General features: G+C 52.3%; 3 protein-coding genes and 1 long non-coding RNA gene across 18 annotated transcripts in view; 1 reads left to right on the forward strand and 3 right to left on the reverse strand.

Annotated features, from left to right (window-relative positions):
• Positions 1–2,041, reverse strand: part of RIIAD1 (regulatory subunit of type II PKA R-subunit domain containing 1) — a 16,280-nt gene extending 14,239 nt beyond the window's left edge. The window contains exons 1-2 of the mRNA XM_063695158.1: positions 1,904–2,041; positions 1,049–1,157 (exon numbers count right to left, since the gene is read on the reverse strand). Coding sequence (XP_063551228.1) covers positions 1,049–1,069 — 21 coding nt within the window. The 5' untranslated portion in view covers positions 1,070–1,157; positions 1,904–2,041. The remainder of the gene's footprint in view (positions 1–1,048; positions 1,158–1,903) is intronic.
• CELF3 (CUGBP Elav-like family member 3) overlaps positions 1–21,074 on the forward strand; it is a 22,331-nt gene extending 1,257 nt beyond the window's left edge. For 3 of the 11 annotated variants that reach the window (XM_055359173.2, XM_055359138.2, XM_055359118.2), the window contains 12 exons: positions 902–984; positions 6,186–6,234; positions 6,628–6,756; positions 6,899–6,978; positions 8,041–8,184; positions 8,328–8,469; positions 8,682–8,831; positions 9,243–9,308; positions 9,616–9,750; positions 10,009–10,152; positions 10,807–10,944; positions 12,536–21,074. In XM_055359173.2, coding sequence (XP_055215148.1) covers positions 6,186–6,234; positions 6,628–6,756; positions 6,899–6,978; positions 8,041–8,184; positions 8,328–8,469; positions 8,682–8,831; positions 9,243–9,308; positions 9,616–9,750; positions 10,009–10,152; positions 10,807–10,934 — 1,167 coding nt within the window. In that variant the 5' untranslated portion in view covers positions 902–984 and the 3' untranslated portion in view covers positions 10,935–10,944; positions 12,536–21,074. Of the gene's footprint in view, positions 1–901; positions 985–5,128; positions 5,283–5,342; positions 5,730–6,185; positions 6,235–6,627; positions 6,757–6,898; positions 6,979–8,040; positions 8,185–8,327; positions 8,470–8,681; positions 8,832–9,242; positions 9,309–9,615; positions 9,751–10,008; positions 10,153–10,806; positions 10,945–12,535 lie in introns of those variants that run through there. The other 8 variants (XM_055359179.2, XM_055359126.2, XM_055359129.2 and 5 more) reach the window with 7 other exon arrangements.
• On the reverse strand, positions 2,410–5,059 carry LOC109026000 (uncharacterized). 3 transcript variants are annotated; one of them, XR_010129691.1, is made up of 3 exons: positions 4,912–5,059; positions 3,981–4,140; positions 2,410–2,506 (listed from the first exon to the last, which is right to left on the reverse strand). It is a non-coding gene; the product is annotated as an uncharacterized lncRNA (long non-coding RNA). The 3 variants fall into 3 exon arrangements; XR_010129690.1 differs by having other exon boundaries at positions 4,604–5,059; XR_002004996.4 differs by having other exon boundaries at positions 4,599–5,059.
• Positions 16,906–22,364, reverse strand: part of SNX27 (sorting nexin 27) — an 88,478-nt gene continuing 83,019 nt past the window's right edge. For 2 of the 3 annotated variants that reach the window (XM_055359067.2, XM_055359096.2), the window contains exon 12: positions 16,906–21,583. In XM_055359067.2, coding sequence (XP_055215042.1) covers positions 21,536–21,583 — 48 coding nt within the window. In that variant the 3' untranslated portion in view covers positions 16,906–21,535. Of the gene's footprint in view, position 22,364 lies in introns of all 3 variants that reach the window. The other variant, XM_055359078.2, reaches the window with a different exon arrangement.

Here is a 22,364-nt window from a genome sequence, read left to right on the forward strand (position 1 = left end):
AGGGACAAGAGAGCTGGTTTTGGAGATAAGCAGCTGGGTAGGGGTGTGTGTGTGTGTGCGTGTGCAGCAAGACTGAGAATCTGAGCAGCCTCAGATAATATTGGGATGGGGTTCAGGACACAGGGTCAGGTGTTCAATGTGGAAAGCGTGGAGCTGGACTGGGCAGGGCAGCTCCAGGACTAAAGAGAGGGACTAGGAAGCAGGGCATGAAGGCTGGAGATTGGTAAAGATCTGGAAAGTGTGGGAGGCTTAGAAAGTTAAGAGAGTGGGGGAGAAGGGAGGGTGCTCCTCAGGCCTATCCAAGGGCTGTGCGGCTAAGTGGGGGCGGTCAGGGTCAGCACTTGGGAGAGCTCCACGCACCGGGGATCCCAGGGGCCACACTAGCTCCCCCTCCACCTGGCACAGGGAAGAGGCACTTCCGGCTAACTGTTCTTCCCTTCCCTTCTTTATTTCACTCTCCATCCTCCACCTACCTATGGTGGAGGTGGGGAGAGATGAGGAAATAGGGAAAATGGGAGAAGAGAGGGATGATGGTGATCAAGATGGAGGGAGGTGGAGGTGAGGGAGAGAGGGGAAAGGAGAACAGCTCAGCAGGAGAGAAAGCCACACTACTTTTACTTGTCTGGCGGTCACATGGTCCTTCTCTCCCTACACAAAGCCCATCTCCTGACAGCCCAAGTGTCCTCCCTCTCCCATCACCACCAGTATTTAGGCCTCCAGGTGTCTGCCCCACTTCTGGGGCAGAGTGTCTACCCCTTGGAGACACCTCCCTACCCCAGCAGGCAGAAGATGACAAGAAGGGAAAGCTTCCCATTTGTCAGTCTTTGGAAGGGAGCCTTTCAGAGAGGGGAGATGGAGGACTCACCCCCCGCCGTGTTTCTCTGCCCCTGCCCCTCCTCAGGATGTGCCTTCCTGACATACTGTGCCCGGGATTCAGCCCTGAAGGCCCAGAGCGCCCTGCACGAACAGAAGACGCTTCCAGGGGTGAGTCCTGCCCTTTGCAGGGCCAGGGGGCTGAGAAGGACCATAGAAGTGGCAGGAGGCTCACCACCCTCCTGACACTGAGCATATTTTCCACCTCCTCTCATCACCAGAAGTCCCCCTCTCTCTCTGTAGCATCCATCTTTCTTGCTGTAGATGCATGCATTTCTTGTTACCTGGAGAGAAGGAAAGCAGCGATTAGTGGCGTAAACATGACTTTTACCAGGAGCAGATGCAGCCCCTTCCCCACTTCCCAAGCTGCCCATGGGGCAACACTAGAGGGAGGACTCGCTGGTTGGAAGGTGTGGGGAAAAGTCTCTGGACACCAAGTGTGGATCAGGGTGAGCAGGGGGCACCCAGGCACTCTTTTGTCACTCTGGAAAGGCAGGCTGGGTGGCTGTGAGATGAGGGAGGAGTGCCCGGAGAACAGGCAGCTGGTGCCGGATAGATTGGCATCTTGTTGCTGGTTCTTGAGCTCCCATCTCCCTTCTGTCTCCCAGGAAGAGTCCCAGGAACAGAGCCACAGAGCATCAGGGTAGAGCAGGGCCTGGGCAGGCCTGGGCAGGTCTGGGCTGGAGGTAGGCCTGGAAGTAGCAGGCAAGGGCAGGGACAGACATTGTAGAGGATCAGGCCTGATGCCACCAGGTATGCCCAGGGAGGCAGGGGTGGCCTCAGAGGTGGCCCCTCTCCTGCAAGGTCCTATCTCTTTGTGTCTTCTTCTTCCCAGCCAGCCTTGCTGATTGTCCCAAGCCTGGGCTGGCAACTGAGGGCAGGAAGAAAGAAACTTGGACTGTCCCCCTCCCCCAGTCATGGAAGCTGGGGGGAAAGGATGCCCCCACTCCCTTTGCTATCTGTCTGCCCTGCCTTCTCCCAGACTGTGAATCCCAGCAAGTGCCTTCCTGAGACCTAACTCCGTCCCCACCTTCAGCAAACATTTGCTCAGCAGGGTCTGGGTGCCAGAGACACATCTGTCCTGGCCTCTACTCCTTCTCCAACATGGGAAGTGGAGAATGCTGCTGCTCACCCATCTCTTCCTAAGAGGGAAATAGAAAAAACAGATGGGGAAAGGGCAGGTGGGGACCCGGGAAAATTAGAACTGCTGCAACCACCCCCAACTTCAAACCCTGCATAGATCCATGACCCAGCCCTTCCATGGCCTCAACCTTTGAGTACTGCTAGGAAAGCAAAGCCAACTGCGGCAAATCCACCCAAACCCCCACCCCCACCAACGATCTTATCCCAGTCGGTGTCAAGAATAGGCATTGCCTGTCACAGCCAGAGTTAAGGGCCATGCACGTGTGTGAGCTGCAGGACCCAAGGCGAGCGTGTGTTTGTGCACACAGGCATGTGAGCTCTTGACAGGCCAGATGTGTGGGGTTTGGGCACACGTATCCCTGGGAAGCCTGGTCCCCATCCAGTCCCAACTTGCCTTCCCTGCTTTCCTCTGTGGAGGCCCCTCACAAATCAACAGTTTTCATCTCCATCACCGTTTGTCTTTTTCTGTTGTCTCCCTATCTCAGAGCCCCTGCAGAAATGAAAGGGGGTCAGAGGAAAAGGTAGATAAAGAGGACTGGAGTGGAGACATGGATGAGAGACAGCCTGGGGATGGGCATGAGCCCCAAGGGTCATGTGTACCAGCTGCAGGTGTCCACCCTAGGTCTGTGCCCCTCCAGCTGCCTGGCAGCTCAGGCAGAGCTCCATCCTGGGTGTGGAGAGGCACCACCTGCCCTTCTTGAGGAAGTCCAGCCCAGGGTGGGGGTGAGGAAGAAGGGCGCCTGGTTAATGATTGTCTAGCCCTGCTCCAGAGCTTCTAGGTGACGCTGAATTCTCCACTTTAGCCCTTGTCCCAGGGGACAGAATCCAGAGGGACCTGACACAGCTTCCAGTAGGAAATGAGGGTTCCATCCTCCAAGAGGGACCCCCATCCAAGGGGTTTGAAGGAACAGACCCAGGGCAGTTGTGGGGAGCAGATGTCTGTGACTCTTTGTCTTCCCTAAGTCTTCTCCTGCCACCTGCATTCTCCCCTCAGTGTGTGTTTGCACGTGTGTGTGCATGCAGTGTGTGTGTGTGCATGCATGAGTATGTGTGCATGCACACGCATGTGTGTGCAGTGTGTCAGCTCCTGCATAACTGTGTTCTTCCTACTGTTTAATCTCCATGCCTTCCTACTGCAGGTTTTTTTAAAAAATCAGACGTTTAGCCCCCTCTCCTTGCTCCCCATCTCTGTCACCCCAAAAATCTAGAAGGTGCTACCATACTAGGGTGATATTTTGGGCTGCAGAAAGAAAGAGAAAGAATGGGGGCTGGGCCTATAGCTGTTGAGCCCCATTTCCTTTTCTCTCCCCTAAGAGTTCCCAGGAGTGGCTCTGCCACAGGTCCCTGAATTTGTCCTCTGAGCAGGGTGTGGCCTCCTGGAGGTGGTGGAGCAGGGGTTGCCCTCTGTCCAGCTCTTCCCCCTTCACCCTGAACCAAAATCCCACTTGGGGGACATGGGCCTTCCCTGTCGGTCTGCAGTCAGGAAGGTGGATTCTGGCCCCACGGAGAGAACCTGTGAGTGGTCTGGGACGCCGGGAACAAGTGTGGAGCCAGGAATGGCAGGACCCCAGGCTGTACCCTCAAAAGAATTAGATTTTGTGAGAACTGTGAGGTCTTCTTGGAAGTGGGGTTTTTGCTATTGGCGAGAAAGATGAAGGCCTTAAAAGTGACCGTGGTGGAGGGGCTCGGCTATACTGGGTTGGGGTATAAATAGCCACTCCTTCTTTGGGAGGCCCGAGGGAGGGCTTGTCACCTGGTGGGTAGTAACTAGGGAGGAAAGGTGCTGCGCCTGGTTGCCAGGTAAACAGGGCACAGCTGGACTCAGGGGAGGGGGCAGGTGTGTCTGAGCTGAGCTAACGAAGCCTGAGCTCCCCACAGGAAGTGCCAGGCCACGAAAAAGGAGGCTGGGAAGGGGACACTGGGGCGCCAAGGGTCCTGTCTGTGAGGGTGTAGGGGGAGCCTACCGTCAGCACGGTCCTTGCTGTGGTCTGTACACTTGTGTGTCTCTTTGTGCGAATCCACATCAGCCGTGGGTATTTCTCGAGATGCTATTTTTGTGCCTGGGAGCCTATGCCAGGAGGGAACTGCATCCTTTCTCTCTGGGTCCCAGGTTCCCATCTCCATCTAGAACAGCAAATCCCCAGGCCTGCTGGGAAGGGGGCTAGCGCCAAGCGTAAGAATCCCCCAACCCTGGTTCTGATTCTACTTCTTTTGGCGTGGGTGTAGGGGTGGGTGCCTGGCTGCGGAGGTGCCTGTGAGGGAATTTACTGAGTGCTTTGGCTAGAGCACAGGAGAGAAGGAGGTGAAAGCCCATGCACCCTGAGCATCTGCCCCCACGACACGCTTTGCTTGCGCATGCGCACCCGCACACACATGCCTAAGGAGATTGAGCCTCCGATGGGATAATCCCAGATTGGCGGGTGATAAAGCTGGGGGCAGATTGGCTGGAGGATTTGTGTGACTGTTACCCTCCCTCCTCACCACCTGCTCTCAGATCCAGAGATTTGGGGGGCGGGGGTGGGGCCCTGGGAAAAGAGTATCAGTTGAGGTGGGGCTTAGGTTTGGTCCGAGGCCGGGAATACCTAACTGGTGGAGTCGGCCAGACTGACTGGCATGATGCGACACCTGGGTGAGGATCCAGGGTGAGAAGGGGCAGGGGCAACTGTGACTTCTGCACTTCTCGGCGCTAAGTGATGCCACACACAGGATCTCCACATGCTGGAGCCTGGAGCTGACCGGAACCTGATTAGACATCGCCCGGCCCACCCGCTTGTTTTACAGATAAGGAAGTTGAGGTCCAGAGGGGACTAGTGGCTTGTCCAAGGTCGCCCAGCTAGTAAGTGGCAGGGCAGGGCTAGTCCTCAAATCCCGGTCTCCTGACTCCCAGTCCAGTACCTTTCCTGAGGGTACCTCTAGCCTCACCCTCAGAATGTAAATGGAGGTTTAATTTTTCTGGTCACTGGAACTACTGCCCCACCATCAGATGAGTGGGGCAACCAGGTGTGGTCCCAGCTGTCAGAGTCCTCAAGAGCAAAATATTTTCAGACACTAAATACTAAGTCCTTCTCCTCTTTCTCCAGTTCCTATAATACTCCCCACCCTGGTTAAGAAAATCAACCTGCAGGAGTAATTTCCAAGTCCTCTCACCAGACAAGAACATGGAGAGTGGAACTAGGAATTTCTCCATTTCCACTGAAGACTGAACAAAGGGAGATACTGCAGGGGTCGGGGAGAGGTTAGAGCTCTGGAGGACTTCCGTGCACAGGGTAAATTGCGAAGGAGCACGGGACAGCAACTCCTCCTTTAGAGCCCTCCAGGCACCAAGGATTTGCTCTGGAGGAGGGAGGCAGGAGAAGGGATGGGATGGCCCCTGCAGGGCCTGCTCTGCAAGCCTCCCTCCAGAATCAGGAAGGTTTTCTGGGCCCCTCCCCCACCTCCCAGCCCCCACCAAATCCTCCACCCCCAGCATACCCTGTTACCACCCCCCACCCCACTCCTTCTCTGGGTGTGTGGAGCAGCAGAAGTGATGACGTCACCACGGTCGCCAGGGCGACGGGGACGGATAAATCAGGCTGAGTGGGCGGTTGCCATGGTGCGCATTCTCCCGTTGCCACGGAGACTGGGCATCTGCTCCCTTTGTGCTGCCCGAGTGCCTTCCCCCTGGGGTCAAGGGGTATAGGGGGGCAGAAAGAGAGACAGACACACCTCTAGAGGTCAGAAGGAAGTCTGGGCCTCTGTGGGGTCTCCCTCGGTCTAGAGTCCTCCTTGGGGCTTCTTCAGAGTGGCCTCTGTTGTGCCCACTTTGTAGAATTGAGGCAATTCTTATTAAATAACTCCTTGGTCGGGTTCTCTCTCAGGCCCCGGGTCCTATGTGCAGGCCCCCTTCTCCCACTCAGGACAGCAGCACCCATCCCTGGCCAAGTCATCAGGAGCCCAACCTGAGCCTGGAGCTGTGCCCATGAGCCTCTCCCTCTACATCCTGTCTCTCTGTGCCTCTGATCCCCTCAGGCCTTCATGCTGAACAGTATTAGGCCCTGTCCCTTCCTTCCCATCAGAAACTTAGAGGGCCTGGGGCTTGCCCCTCTAGTCTCTCTGCAGGGCCTGGCCTGGGAGGGCTCTTGGGTGTTCAGAGGAGGTCCCCAGCAGCTGCCTTCTCTTCTCTCCTTCAGATGAACAGGCCGATCCAGGTCAAGCCAGCCGACAGCGAGAGCCGAGGAGGTAGGTTCTGTGCCTTTGGACTCTGTCCCTCTCCTCCCACCCCCAGGCCCAGGGCCTGGAGTTGTCGAGGGGTAGCCTTTCTTGAGGGAGAAAGCCTGATGATTCTGAAGAGTTCCCAGCTGCGGTGAGATAGGAGTCAGTGTGGCCAGAGGGGGTGAGATCTGGGGGGGGTACAGATGGCAAAACTGAGGCCCAGGGTGGAGTGCGAGTCCCTCAGAGCTGGGATGAGCACCCTCTGCAACTATACCCCATTCCCCAACCATCAGCCCCTACAGCCATTGGACCCTAGGGTAGCGGAAGTAGTGTTAGGAGCTCCAGGGAAGGGCGGAAGAAGGGCTGGGAAGGCAGCCAGGAGGCCCTGAACATGCCCTCCTCCTGTGCCCTACCACCCAGAAGACCGGAAGCTCTTTGTGGGGATGCTAGGGAAGCAGCAGACAGATGAGGACGTCCGGAAGATGTTTGAGCCCTTCGGGACCATCGACGAGTGCACTGTGCTCCGGGGGCCAGATGGCACCAGCAAAGGTAGTCCACCCACTTCCCCCTTCCCCACCGGGCCCTTCCCCTTCCTGTTCCACCCCCAAGGCTCCCTAGGCATCGGGTTCCACCGCGGGGTCCCGCGGGGATGGGTGCTTACCCCTCTCCTCCTCCATCTCAACCTCTCCAGGCTGTGCCTTCGTGAAGTTCCAGACCCACGCTGAGGCCCAGGCGGCCATCAACACCCTTCACAGCAGCCGGACCCTGCCAGTGAGCCCCACTCCCCTGCCCCCAGGCCTCTCCTTCCCACCCTGCCCACCTGCCAGGCCCTGGCCCAGAGAAGCAGTCCACTCAGGATTGGCTATTTGAATTTACTGGAAAGGAATGTCCTGGCAGAAGAACCAAACTGCTTAGGGACACCCTCACATTTCAAATGGCACTTCCCCACCTCCCCACTCCTCCCCTATTCCCCATCCACCTTCAGCCAAATTCCTTCACATCCCCCTCCTTCTCCCTCCATTCCCCAGCCCTCCCTTCACCCCCATCTCTTCTCCAGCCTTCCCATATCCCCCTACCCTCATTTGCTGGGGTGCCAGGACACTTGCTTAGAGACCCCACGTGCACCCCTCTTCCCTGCCCCTGCACAGCAGCGTTAGGTCAGTGACCAGTCTAGAGCCCACCTCTAAATTGGAACTGGCTGACTCAGAAGGCTATGCACTTCCCATAACTCACAGCTCTCCAGCAAAGGCTGGGCAGACATTTCACGGGGACTTGGTGGAGGGGACACAGCATTGGGTAGAGAACTGTGTCCAATGACCCTATGCCCCTTCCAGCTTTGAGATTCTAGGATTCTACCATCATCCTTGCAAATGCTCCAATTTGGTTTTTATTCAGCTCAGACTAGTATTAAGATTTGAGGCACACCATGAGGACTGGGGTGTGGGGGCAGGAGTCGTGGTAAGGCACACAGGGCAGCTACAAGGGAAGACTAGCCCGAGATTAAACATTTGCTGTGGCGACCCAGGGTGGGGATGATTTCCAGTTCAGAGTCCTCACAGAGTAGCCAATGATGCCCTTTTCATTCCAGTAGGCCTTTCACTTTCCAAGCATGTGCCTTCACATTCCTCATTTTTTCTTCTAGGCTCTTGCACATCCTAGCATAGGGAGAGAGTGGGATTAATATCTCCCCATCTTTCATACGCAAAATGGTGGCCGCCCTCTCAGAGAGGCCAAGCCATGCCATGGGGGTGGAATGGAGACCAGGTCCTGAGGGCTTTGGGGAGGAGAGACCCTGACTCTGCACCTCTGACCTGTGTGTGGGCCCGTGCCCAGGGTGCCTCGTCCAGCCTGGTGGTGAAGTTTGCTGACACCGAGAAGGAGCGAGGTCTCCGCCGCATGCAGCAGGTGGCCACCCAGTTGGGCATGTTCAGCCCCATCGCCCTCCAGTTTGGAGCCTACAGCGCCTACACCCAGGCCGTGAGCACTGCCCCTGATGCTGGGCCAGCCCTCCTGACCCCCTGTATCTTGCCCCCACCCTCCCGATGCCAAGGCCCCGGGCTGGGAGGGAGCCAGGCTGGGGCACAGGGGGCCTGCCCCACTCTCCTCTCCCCTCCCCCCAGCTGATGCAGCAGCAGGCGGCCCTGGTAGCGGCTCACAGTGCCTACCTCAGCCCCATGGCCACCATGGCTGCCGTGCAGATGCAGCACATGGCTGCCATCAATGCCAATGGCCTCATCGCCACCCCCATCACCCCATCCTCAGGTATGGCCTGGGCAAGGCCGGGCAAGGGAGCTAAGCATGGTAGGGATAGGGAGGGGCACAGGGCATTGCTCAGGGAAGCCTCGGGGTCTGGGAGGGACTCAGGGGTCAGAGAGGCCTGCTTCCTCCCCTCTGCCCACAGACTTGCTGACTGGTTCTCTGCCTCTGTGTGTGTCTGCTCCTCTGCTCTCTCTCTGTCGCTTTCTCCTCCCCAGGAACCAGCACCCCTCCTGCCATCGCTGCCACGCCTGTCTCTGCCATTCCGGCTGCCCTGGGCGTCAACGGCTACAGCCCGGTGCCCACCCAGCCCACTGGGCAGCCTGCCCCTGATGCTCTGTATCCCAACGGGGTTCACCCCTACCCAGGTGGGACTCTCTGCCTGCCCACTCCGTCCCAGCAACCATCTAAGCCACCACTCCCATTAGGGAGGCAGGACACACCTTCCCTCCCAGCTTTGGGGGTTACAGGTGCTTCCTCCTGCCCTGCCATCCTGGACGGGGATGATCCTTCCTGTTGGGCTCGGCCAGGAAGCTGAGGTGTAGAGCGGTGAAGCGACCTGTCCAGGGTTGCAAGACAGTCAGACCCAAGTCTTCCTAATGCTGGGCTCTTTCCCCTCTTCCCACTGCTTTGTGCATTTCCGTCTTCTCACTTCACACCCCATGCCCAGAGAAGCTCTGCTCCCCACCTGCCTGGCCTCGGCCCAGAGGCCCAGAGAGGCACTGAGGGCCCCCACTGCGTGCCAGGTCCACGCTCATAGTCTGTGCTGCTCTCCCCAGCCCAGAGCCCCGCGGCCCCCGTGGACCCCCTGCAGCAGGCCTACGCGGGGATGCAGCACTACACAGGTGAGGCGCCCTAGCCAGGGCCCCTGCTCAGGTGGAAGAGGTGGCAGGAGGAAAAGAGGCCCAGTAACTGGGGCTGGGCTTCTTGGCTCCCTGCCAATCACCCTCTTCAGGCTTTACTGACAAGCCCAACTGTGGGGAGGGGTCTTTAAGGGCAGCACACCCAGGGGTCTGAGGCAGCTCCTTCCCTGACCACCTCTTAGCCCTGCAGGTGCCACTGGCCTGGGCTAGGGGAAGAGAGACAGGGTTGGCTGGGAGGGCTCAAGAAGTCAGGAAAGCCCCATCAACCTCTCTCTTCTCCCCACCCCAGCAGCCTACCCAGCAGCCTACAGCCTGGTTGCACCTGCGTTCCCGCAGCCTCCAGCCCTCGTCGCCCAGCAGCCCCCACCACCGCCTCAACAGCAGCAGCAGCAGCAGCAGCAGCAACAGCAGCAGCAAAGAGAAGGTGCTGGCTGGGGCCTTGGGAGACAGGAATGCCCTCGTTATGGGCTTGGGGACTCCCTATCACCCCGCGCTGAGCCCAGCTCTTGCCCACGTGTCAGGATGAAAGCAAGTGGGGAGGGAGTGGCTGGAGACTTGGCCCACACTGTCAAGGACTGGGACTGGAGGGCACTCCCAGGATCTGCTTTCCCTGGGACATTTGCTTCTAGGGTGTGTGCCTCCCAGTCACTGAGCTCTTTCTTCTGTCTCTGTCGCCACCCAGGCCCTGATGGCTGCAACATCTTCATCTACCACCTGCCCCAGGAGTTCACTGACTCAGAGATCCTCCAGATGTTTGTCCCCTTTGGCCACGTCATCTCAGCCAAAGTCTTTGTTGACCGGGCCACCAATCAAAGCAAATGTTTTGGTAAGAATATGGTATGGCACATTTTTTGCCATACTCCAAATCAGGACAAGGTCTAATATATTTGAAGGCATTTATGGTCACAGTGGACCCAGTATTTGAAATACTGATTATCCAAGAGTACAAAAGAGCCATTTTGACACACCCAACATGCCACACCCAGCTGCTGCCTCGGCCCATCTCTTCTTCCTTCAGTGTTTCTCTTAAAAACTGGCCAAATTCATGTCCCATGAGGTCTGAAATAGGCTTATGGTCCGGGGATGTTTGGTTTGCAAAAGGTGGGCTTGGGGAGTCAGTTTTAGCTGCCTTCACATCTTTGAAAGGCTTCCTCAGGGGGAGAAAGGGAATGTTCTTCTCTGCTTCAGAAGCCATTTAGGGTCTGGAAGTGGCCGTTTTCAAAGGGCAGGCTCAGAGCTATCCAGGCAGAGGAAGGGGTCACCGGCACAGAATGCTGGGAAGAATGTGGTAGTTGGAGTGGCTGGACTGGATTCATCCATTCAACCCATCAATCAACAAATTCCTACGGAATGCTGCTATGTGGCAGGCAGCTTTCTAGGCATTTGGGACACTTGGGAGACATAGGGTAGTGCCAGAGGTCTCCTAAGCACGGAAGAGCGAGGTGGGGCTGGGCCGGGCCTTATGCCCCTCTCACCCCAGGCTTTGTGAGTTTCGACAATCCGGCCAGTGCCCAGGCTGCCATCCAGGCCATGAATGGCTTCCAGATCGGCATGAAGCGCCTCAAAGTCCAGCTAAAGCGGCCTAAGGATGCCAACCGGCCCTACTGAGGGCCCCCAGGTGGGTCCCGCTCCTCTGTTGTGGCCTCCCTCCCCAGCTTCACACACTGCAGCCAGGGCCCTCGATTGGACTACACCCCCCACCCCTGTCCTCCACCACCCTCAGGGATGCCCACCCCACCCTTGACCCTGGGCACTTGAAGCAGGGGGCTGGGGCAGCTCCCTCAGCTGTTTTTCAATAATCTGAGTCACTCTCTCTCTCTCTCTCTCTGACACACACACCCTCCGTGACCCCAGAAAGAGCCAAGTCTTTGTATATATGTGTCCACTCCCTGGACCTTCCACAATATCTGGTCTCGTTTGTCTGGTCAGCGTCCATGTCTGTGTGTGTCTCTTTCTGGTTTTCCTTCGGGTTAGAGTGGAATTAGGGGAATAGGACTGGAGGATTAAGGGGTTGGCTGAGGGTGCCAGAGGGCCCTAGAATCCTTGGCTCCTAGAATCTCTGTTGTCCTGAGAAGTGAGGACATCAGCCCTGGTTTCCCTGGACTTCAGGCGATTTTTCCCATGTAGCAGCAGACCCATGGGGCAGCAGAGTGCACAGGACAGACTGGGGGAGCCCATTTCCAGGCCTCTTGGGAGTTGCTCTGGTTTAGGTGGAAGAGGTTGAAATGTCGCACCGCCTGTGAAGTTTACTTATCAGGTCTCCTCCACCCCATTGCTGGCCACCACCTCAACCTCATGGCCACAGAGCTGTGAGCCTTGGTTACTTTCGCACTGTTTAATCTCCTTTGGACCAAACCCTTGAGAAAACACAACCCAAGAAAAATACCCACATTTTCTGTTTCTCCCCTTTCCCCCCAATCCTGGCTGCTTAACTCCCCCCACCCTGGGGGCCCCCCCAGCCCAGGGCCCGTGTCCATTGTCGGCCGAAGCCCCCATCCCCGGACCCCTGCTCCGGGCCCCTGTAAGTTGCATGGAACGAGCGTGTTGTCTTTGGAGCCGATTGTTTGTTCTTTGGGGAGGGGCCGCGGAGGGAAGCACCCCCAAGCCCAAGGTCAGGGCCGGGGGCAGCTCGCGGGACGTGCTTGGTCTACAGTGGTTGGTGACTGTGGTCTGTGTTCTGTGCATTTCTCTCTTGCTTTCTGTGTTCCTTTCCAAAAAGGAATGAGAGCACTAACTGGGGGCCGGGGGTGGTCTCACCCCATGAGACTCCATCCCTGAGCCGTGACCTGGGCTCTGCCCTGGCCTTCTCTGCGGATGTTCCCTTTCTTTTTCCAGGTGTCTGTCTCTTACACGCACCCCCTTCTCTGTCTCTCTCTCCATTTCTCTGCCTGCCTGTCTGTTGTCATCTCTTTGCCTCTCTCCTCCTCCAGTCTTTATTTTTTTCATGGGCTGTCTGACTATTTCCTTCCTAATACCGTTTGGTTTCCTGTATGGTTTGCCCCCTCCCTCCTGTCTCCTCTATCCCTGCTCTCATGGCTGGGGGGTGGGGGCAGATGGGTCCGTTTGGACTGAGGCCTGATGATCTGCCTTCCTCAGGCAGCCCCATCCTAGATGCTGTCGCTCACTCCAGCCCCCTCCCCTCCCCCAGAGCCCGTGATCCGCATCGGCGGTCTCTTCCCCATGCTTCACCCATGTTTCTTCCTTCACAGGTCTGGAGATCCCAGAGGAAGGGGCGCCTCACACCCTCTTCCCACGACTGGCCCCGGCCCTCTCCGCACACCTGCCCTGGGCCTTGACTGGGTTCTGGGGCAAACGCTGCTTCGTGGCCCCCGGGGGCACAAGACACCGGCCCCTCCCACCCCCCTGCCTCTCTGAAGGGCCGTGGCTATGCTTCCCTGGCTCCAAGGGCCCATTTCCTCCTAGATGCCCTTTTGGCCTTTGTGAGGGAGCGAGGAACAGGCTCGAAGGTTCCGGGGTATCTGCCTTCTGCTGGGCTCCTGTGACAGGCCTTCTGTGCCCAGCGTTTGTACTTGCCTCCCCCAACAGTGGGCCTGTTCTACCCGTGCAGGCCCCAGGAGAGCCGCAGGGGCCTGCCACACACTCCCAGCTCACCCTCACCCCAGCCTCTTCCCCACATTAGGGGTTTCTTGGAAGCTGGCTCTCACTCCCCTCCACCCTCAGCTAGAGGTAGGATATCCCTGATTCCTGGGCTCCCAGCCCTAAAACTCACTGCCTCCCCCAAGGGCCCCCTCTAAGGAGGGTGTGGGGGAGCCCTGAGGGCTGCCTCTCTGCCAGCCACAGAGACCCTCCTCCTTTCATGAGGAAAAGACCTTCCCCTGAACCCCTAAAAATGTTTACAGTCTCTGCTGGTTCCCTCTGTGTAAATACCACTACCACCCGTGCGTTATCCAGCCCGCCCGGCCTGGCCCGGACGCTGCCATCTCTCTTTCTGGGAGTTTAGACAATGTTGCCCTTGGATTTTTTTCTCTCTCTTAATTTCTCCCTTTGCTTTGGGGGGTAATTGGGTATTGGGAGGAGGGGTGTGGGGAGGGGTCAAGGGGTTTATTACCTGTTCATTTTCTTTAGGAAGAGGTTTTAGGGAAAAGAAAATGGGGTGGGGGTGGGGGTGGTAAGGGGAGACCGGGGAGTCAGTTTCAGACAGTTCTCTATGCTTAACTTATTTATTTATTGCATTTTACTTTTAAAGAGTTGGTCTTTTCTGTCTAAATAAAGAAAAAAGTTTAAAAGCATCAAATAAGAGTCTTGGAAGGTTGAGGGTAGGGGATTGTTCCCTACCCACACTGGGAAGGGGGAGGGAGGTAGAGAATGAGGTTTGAGAGAGAAAATCCCATCAGGGAAGGCCGGGCCCTTGCTTTTGAGCAGCATCCAGGCCTTGTTCATGGCTTCATGATCCTGTCCTTCAGCCCTTCTTTGGGGCTTAATTCTGGAATGTCCTGCAGAGTTGGGCACAAGGAGATCTCCCCTGTCGGGGGCTCTCCCCTGTATCCAGCTCTGTCCCTCTGAAGGCTGAGGACTTGCAGTCTCACTTCTGGACCTCCATTTCTGCACAGAGGCCAGTGTGGATACCGGGAGCCAGTTGTGACACCACCATTTACTAACCACTGCTCCATATGTGATTCTGTTCCAAGTCCTTATTGTGCATTTCCTCATTTTACCTCCTAACAACCTTGTGAGGCAGGCTATAGTTTATTTATTTTACTTATTTATTTTGAGACAGGGTCTCACTCTGTCACTCAAGCTGGAGTGTGATGGTGAGATCATAGCTCACTGCAACCTTGAACTCCTGGTTTAGGGGATCCTCCTGTCTCAGCCTCCTAAGTAGTTAGGACTATAAGTGGCTGCACCACCACTCCCAGCTCATTTTTAAAAATGGTGTTTTTTTTTTTTTGTAGACAGGGTCTTGCTATGTTGCCCAGGCTGATCTCGAACCCCTGGGCTCAAGCAAACCTCCCGCCTTGGCCTCCCAAAGTGCTCAGACTACAGACATGAGCCACCACGCCCAGCCTAGGTAGGATATAATTTTATAGATGGGAAAAGGAGGCCTGGAAGGTTAACTAACTTCCCTGGAGTCATAAAGCCAGTAAGGCATGGCTGTAGGAGTTGAACCCAGTTTGTCAGATTCCAAAGCCCATGATGTTCTCTTCTTACCTGTTCTTTGACCTGAGGCAAAGATCCCAAGAAGTAGCAAGCAGGCTTAGGAGTGAGTCCTTCAGGTAGAGGGTGGACTGCATAAGCCCTAAGTCCCTCCACTTCCTAGATTCTTCTCTGTGAGCTGCTTTAGGGCAGGCTCAGGATCACACAGGTGTCTTCTTTGACTTCACAGAACATGTGCTTCTAGGCTGCTACCCCACCCTCAGTCTTCATCATTAGTAAGCAGCACCACTAGGTACCTACTCAAGCCAAAACTTGGATTACACCCTTTCTCTCATGTCTCCTCCCCAATCCAACTGCAAAGCCCTACTAAGTCTACCTCTAAAGTATTCAGCTGATTTACTTACTCATGTCTCTGCATCTCCACAGCCATCAACACTGTCCACGTCACATTGCTCTCATCTGTCTCCATGTTTCTTTTCCTGCTCTCCTACAATTTGTTCTCCCAAGAAGCCAAGAGTCATCTTTTAAAAGTTAATTCACCAACATTTACTACCCAGTCTGCTTTGTCCAGCACTGTATCCTGGTCACCCTAAACAGTGCCCCAAATATTAGACATTGCTTAGTAAATAAGAAATGACTGTTGGACATCTATACTGGATTTCCCATCCGTATCTACATCATCATAGGGCCAATGCTAAAACTTTCTCCCATAAAGTCCCGACTCATATATTTCTATTTTCTAGTCACATAGACAGAAAACCTCAAGAGTTTTTAGTACTTTCGCATAAACTCAATGGTATTAAATCATTTAAGATTTCACTTCCACAAACTTTCTCATATCATTTCCCTCTTTTCAATTATCGCTGCCTACACTTATTAACTGAGTAATCATAGCAATTTCCTAATTGGTCCTTCTGTCTATGTTCTGAAGCATCAATCTTTCTAAACTGCAGCTAATAAAAAACAAAACTTCTCTGCTGCTGTTTTTTGTTGTTTTTCATAGAACACCTCAGCCTGGCATTCAAGGCTCTTCGAAGCCTTACTTTCCACTTCATTCCTACACATACCCAAATAGAACTATTCATTGTTCTCTAGGCAAGTTTGGTCCCTTTTCTCCCATGTCTTTTCATTCCCAGTTACTACAGTGTCTGGCACATAATGGCTCAATAAATGTTTGTTGAATGCCTTCTTGTTGAAATCCTTCTCACACTAAAACAGTTCACCTTAAACACTGCTTTCTTCATGAAAATCTTAACGGCCCTCATCCACAGGTCTTTCTCCTTCCTTTTCTAGTCCTTATGGCACTTAAACCTTTCACTGCTGTGTATCATGGCCATGCGTAAGTGTCTCATTCTTCTGTGAGCCTGTAAGCTGGCAGAAATGTTTCTTTCTTTGCTTTTGTGTCTGTTGCAGTATCTCAAACAATCTCCCCACCCCACCCCCAACAGCAGATACCTAATAAATGTTTGACTTTAACCACTGTAACTCTAATTCTGGAATTCCACTTTGTTCTTCTTTATGGACTCTTTGCTTAGGAAAGTTAACACTTCCCCCCTTCATTAGCACAGTAGTGTTTCTTAGATTTTAAATATCCAAAGCTAATGGGTGGGTGAATGAATGAGCCCCTGAACAATGTCTCTTCCCAAACTGCCAAACAAAGTGCCACAATGGTCCTTGGTCTTATGGTCATCAGTTAGGGAACAAAAGCGTGTGATCGGAAGTTGTAAAAATAATAATAAATGGAGCTTTATAAAAAAATTAAAATGTCTCACCCACCACAAATGCTGAGCTTTTCAGACCAGAGTCAGCTCATAAACAAATGTGCAGAGAGGAACAGGTACTCTTGAGAGAAGGTAATTAGGCCCCAGCCCCTCAGACGCCTCTGTAAAAGCAAAAGGCAGTAGGACCACCCTTCTTCTCAGGAGTGTGGGAGCAGGGGAGAGTAAGGCCACCCACAGTGCCTAGTTTTGTGCTGGACAGTTCAGTAGTCATAATGTGTTCCTTTCAGTCCAGATCCCAAAGAGAAAAACTTTCCCGATTTACCTGAAAAAGTATATACCTGTTGCTGGGGGTGGAGAGGAGGGTCCATTGCTAAGATCTGTACCAAAGGCTCTGCCAGGCTCTATCTGCATGGCAGAGAAAGGAATCCTGTGAATCTTCAAAGGATTTTTGTGCAAGCTTGCAGATGGGAGGGGTAAGCCCAATCACCTCTGAGATCTGAAGGAGAAGAAGGAATTTTCAAAGGAGCCACTGGGAAGAGAACTGCAAACCAAGGGCCTCCTGTGGCTTCTTTCCTCACCCTTCTCCATTCCCTGTACTCAAAAAACTGCCACACTAGTTACCTGGGGAAACTGGTTAGATGTTTCTTCTTTTCAGACTGACCACTCTGACTCAAATCTCAAAGGTCCCTGTTCACTTCTTCCCACACAACCCAAAGGATTTGTAGTCTAGGAAACCAAAGAAGTGTTTGATCAATAAATCAATTTATTTAAAAGAATATGTTACAATTAATTACACTAAGTGACATTACCAAACAATTTTAGAGTGGTTAGCTCTAGAACAAGGAATGAAAGAAACACTGTTAGCCATTATTGTGTCTGTGTATTTTCTCTTCACATTTCTTAAATCACAAATAAAAAATACAAGATACTGCAGTGAAAATACAATTAGAGTTTCTCTGAAATAAATTAAATGTGCATGGCCTGGGAAAAACTGAAGCCCAGCTCACTGGCTTAAAAGGGGGTCATGATATAAAATTAATGTCCAAGTTTAGCAGGCGGCCAAGTGCCCCCACCCCGTATCACTCCCTTCTTTGATTCTATTCCTTACCACAGCCCTGACCTTCCCACATACCCTAGATTATTGCTGAGGAGTGAGCTGATGCTGTCCTGGCAGCAAAGAGGCCTGGCGTGATGTGCTCAGGTTTAGGGGAACAGGAAGTCAAGAGGTGGACCTGGAAGATGGGGAGCTAGAGAAGCATACCCACTACCTCTCTTCTCCCTCCCTCTCTCTGAGTGTTCTATCACATCATCCTCCCAAAGGAAGCTACTGTGACACAATGAAGCTGGTGAAGAAACAGCAGTATGCTGGGGTCAACGGATCAAAGAGCTTCTACTGCTGAATGAATCTAGCCAAACAGTATGATGGCGAGAAGGGAGGGCACAGCAGTCCCTCCTGGTCTGGAAAATTCAGGTCAACTAGGATGCAGTCCCCTTCAAGAAAACTACCTCCTAGGAGCCCAGCCCAGAAGTTGGCAAATTCTGAGATAGGAGAGAGTGTCATCTCCTGTCAGTGCCCTATTTTGCTGCTCCAAGTGCTGGGTTTGGAGCTACAGGAAGGGATAACCCAAAGCTACTGGCCTGGGTAACTAAAGGATGAAACTAAATGGGCCAGGCATGAGGATGTTGGAATATTTATCTAATTCCTCCCTGAGAGCTCGGTCCAGGCCTAGGAGCTGCCCTGAGCACGCACACATCTGTACCTGTGTTTAGGCCTAGGGTAAGGACAGGGTGGAAAAATGGAGAATAGAATAAACATATAAAGAGCAGAGGGCCCAAAGCATGGCCCAAGGGAACCTTTCTGCAGGGACAGGTTTCTCAGGGTCTACATTTTCTCCTGGGCCATAAAAAGCTCTGAGCTTCTACCCCAGAGGATAGAAACCAAGTGTGGAGGAAGGCCAGTGAGAGACCAGGAGGATCCTGCTGGTTCTGCTGGGATGAAGCTGGGGGCACTGGGAGACCCCCTCTTCCCAGGGACAAATTGCAAAAGAAGTCTGGGTAGAAGCCTCCCTGGGCAGAAGCTGGGACTAAGAAGAACAGTAGGGATTACAGAAAGGAAGTGCAGAGGAAGGGGAGAGAGAAGAGTCACAACTAACACTGCTTCATGCAAAGAAGGGCTTGATCCTATGGGATCCACGCAGCCACGGGGAACCCGCCTCCATCACCCAAGGCCGTGCATGGGTGGAAGAGAAGGCGCTGTCCTTTGGGGTGCTCTCCTTCCCCACCTCCTTGCTGCAGCTGGGTGCTTTGTTACTGGGACACTTTCAAGAAGGGCTGTTCCTAAATATATTCTGCCAACAGGCCAACTACCTATAGTACCCTCACCTAATCTCCAAAGCACCAAGTGAATGCTATGCCAGAAAGGGAACATAACACCATCTACCCATTCTAAGGGGCCTCCAAATCCCTATGTCTCATGTCTGAAGGTCAGCATTCAAGCTGTCGCATGGAATCCCAGCTCTGTTCATTACTGTCCCACTCTGAGCGAGTAGGGGCAAATTGCTATTTTTACAGTTTGAACAAAGCTGGTGCCACGTCTCTTTAGCATCTAGGAGTGGGAAATCAACATGTCTTCTTTTCAGGGTCCTTTGGCTCATTTTAAATTCATTTAAGTCAAAAGAAGTTAGTTCTGTGTCAAAGTCTTCAAATTAGGGATCCCTCTGAAACTTTACACATTCAGCATTCTTACGTTTTGTACTCTGTGATTTCACCTAGATTTGGAGAAGGTGAGGGAGGAAAGGCTGTCCTCTTTGATCCCATACCATGCAGGGGCAAATGGCTGCCAGCATAACAAAATAAGAAAGAAAGAAAGAAAAGTGGGCCAGGCGCAGTGGCTCACTCCTGTAATCCTAGCACTTTGGGAGGCCGAGGTGGGCAGATTACTTGAGGTCAGGAGTTCAAAACCAACCTGGCCATCATGGTGAAACCCCGCCCTACCAAAAATACAAAAAATTAGTGGGGCGTGGTGGTGTACGCCTGTAATCCCAGCTACTTGGGAGGCTGAGGCAGGAGAATCGCTTGAACCCAAGAGGCAGAGGGTGCAGTGAGCCGAGATCGTGCCACTGCACTCCAACCTGGGCGACAGAGCAAGACTCTGGAAAAAAAAAAAAAAAAAAAAAAACAGAAAAAAAGGAAGGAAGGAAGGGGAAAGAAAAGTGGCCTCACAATGATTTGCAACAACAAATTACAAAAAAGAGATGAAAGAAGGAAAGCAAAAGAAGGAAAGCAAGAGAAAGAAAGAAAGAAAGAAAGAAAGAAAGAAAGAAAGAAAAAGTGGCCTCACAATGATTTGCAATAACAAATTACAAAAAAGAGATTTTCCAACCACCCCAACACTGCTTAGTAGAACTGACTACAACCAATTATGACTGTCTCCCAATTAGAGCAAAAGATGCCATCCTAGGAAGGTTTTTGTTTAGAAAGGGGAGAAGGGAAAAAGAAAAGGCTCAAAGATGTGTTTTAGTTGCATCTGAGCCTGACTTGGTGCTTCTTATGCATTATCTACAGAGCTTAGGGGCTGGGAATATTGTCCTACCCCAATTAGCCCTGGCTTCTGATCCTGGGATGCAGCTCTTAAGTCTCAAAGGGTCTAGCTGCAAGACCAGATGAGGAGCTCTTTAACGGACAGAAAGCAGAAAGGTTTTCCTTCAGTCTCCTTTCAATTAAAACTTGGGAGATCCAATCTAATCAACCATATTCCTACTACTCCTTCCTAGGTCCTCAGCTGGCTTGGATGGGGCTATCGTTTGGTTGGCACAGACCACTGACCCACTGCAAGTTTCCCCAAGGCCTTGAAGATACTATTGGATCCCTTCCCATCACTGCTGTTTAAGGAAGTCACAGAGAATGCCGTAGTTATGGGTGGTTATTGGTCAGGAATGGAGGAGGTAAAACCTCATGTACATAGGGCGTTGCTTGCTTTCTTTCCTCTATTTAAGTCCAACCTGTGTGCCTAAGGTATCAGCTTAACTCTGGTCCTGAGTACCATCCCTGCTGCAAAAAAGGCAGGGAAGGACACAGTGGCTCATGCCTGTAATCCCAGCACTTTGGGAGGCTGAGACAAGAGGATCACCTGAGGCCAGGAGTTTGAGACCAGCCTGGGTAACACAGTGAGACCCTGTCTCTACAAAAAAATTTTAAGAAGAATTAGCCAGGTGTGGTGGTGCACACCTGTAGTCCCAGCTACCCAGGAGGGTGAGGCAGAAGGATCACCTGAGCCCAGAATTCAAGGTAACAGTGAGCTATGTTCATGCCACCACATTCCAGTCTGGGCGACAGAGTAAGACCCTGTCTCAGAAAAAAAAAAAAAAAAAAAAAAAAAAGGCAAGGAAAACAGGAAATTACTACCATGAAGTGTTTCAGGTTCAGGTTCCCATGGCATCAACCTCCTGAGCCAGGGTCGGTTGAGGGAAAGCATACCGAGGCTCTAGGAAAGCAGGAAGGAGGTGCAGAATGTGGCTAGAAAGCCAGGAGTGAGAGAAATAGATGGATCAAAAAAATTGTCACGGAATCAAGAGACCATACCAGGACTTCAGGCTCTCCCTGCAGAACCACAGCCTGTTAACCTTGAGAAACACACCTCTTTCTCCTCCCCAACACCCTCTTGGAAGATAAAGAAACTATACTCCTTGTTCCTAGACTCTATGGCAACCCATGAGCCGGAATCTATACTCAATACAAAAAAAGGGGCAAAAATCCAAGCAGGTTGTAAACTTTTCAAGTCCTTCATGAGGAGAGGTATTTTTCCCGGTAAAATGCTTTTTTTTCCTTTTTAAAGTTTGTTTCAAAAGAAAGAGAGCACAAGAGAGGTCATGGATTCTAGTGAAAGATGTGTAAAAACACAAGCTAGAAAAGGTACTGCCATCAATATGAAATTTAAAAAGAAATATATATATGTATATACGTGCAGCTAATTTGTGTATATATAATTTTTACATACATACATATATATGTCTGAACAGTGCAAATGGATGAAGTTCATAGTTCCAGTTTTAAAAATATAGTACAAGGAGAGGCTGTTGGTATGAGGCCCAGGTGAAAGGACAAAGATACCTTTGGCAAGTTGGTTGGGCTGATTTCTTTTTCCTGCCTTAACTCAGTTGACTTCTGGTGCTGACCGATCTGCTGTTCACTACCACCTCAATTCCAGAGACATGAAATTCAGAGGGGGTTATTAATAATATTTAGTTTAGGGCTTTTGAATATAACGACTTTAACTTTTTCTCTTCTTTTTTGTTAATGGTTACTCTGTCTGAAATGGGACATGAAAGGAGTAAGAGGATGGGGGTGAAGGGAAGGGAAGGGGATAAGGAAAGGCTAGGTGGCCACATCTCTCTGCTGTGACCTCGCCATCTGGAAAATGTTCTGAAAGGAAAAAAAAAAAAAGAGTTATTGGGAAGCCACATCTCCTCTTATCTGGAGACAACTCCTCAAACAGAAGCTAAAAAGGTATGCCTGGATGACTCAATCTGACTGGCCACATCTTTCTTGATATAACTTCTCATCTAGAATCATAGCCTTTTAGAGCCGGAAGGGACCTTGGATATTAATTACGTGGTTCAGTCTTCCTGTTTCACAGAAGAGAAAACTGAGAGCTAGGGAGGCTGATTTACCCAAAATTACACAGAGGGAAAAAAAAGCCAGGAGAAAACCCAGATAAAATTCCCAGAGCCCAATGTTCTTTCTACTGTACTAAGAATATAAATTTTCATGTTCTTGACTTGACCTCCTGATTCTTTCAAAGATTTTCTTTGAGAATAAGTAACTAATTATTCAGAATCTTCCAAATTCTGTTCCAGCACTGGCACGTACAGACAGCAGTAAAGCAACAGCAAACACCTTCCCTCACACAAACATTCTTGGTTCGCCTAGAAAGACTGCCAGGACTCATCCAGTCAAGACGGCTACAACTGAGGACAGCTTCCCCTGTGGGTCAGGAACAACATGGAGGGTGATCTGATTTAAAAAACTGGCAGAGGAGGGTCCATGAAGTCATGAGAGATGGAAGAGCCTGTAGCCAATGTCCACCCTCTAGACAAGGGAAGAAGCAGGGCTTTTTTGCACAGCCCGTTCACCATCCAGAGGCCAACCTTGCTGGAAGAATGTCCTGGCTCACATGAGATAATCAGTCTCTAACTAATATTCC

The sequence above is a fragment of the Gorilla gorilla genome, chromosome 1, assembly GCF_029281585.2.
Source record: "Gorilla gorilla gorilla isolate KB3781 chromosome 1, NHGRI_mGorGor1-v2.1_pri, whole genome shotgun sequence".
In the NCBI taxonomy this organism is placed as follows: domain Eukaryota; kingdom Metazoa; phylum Chordata; class Mammalia; order Primates; family Hominidae; genus Gorilla; species Gorilla gorilla.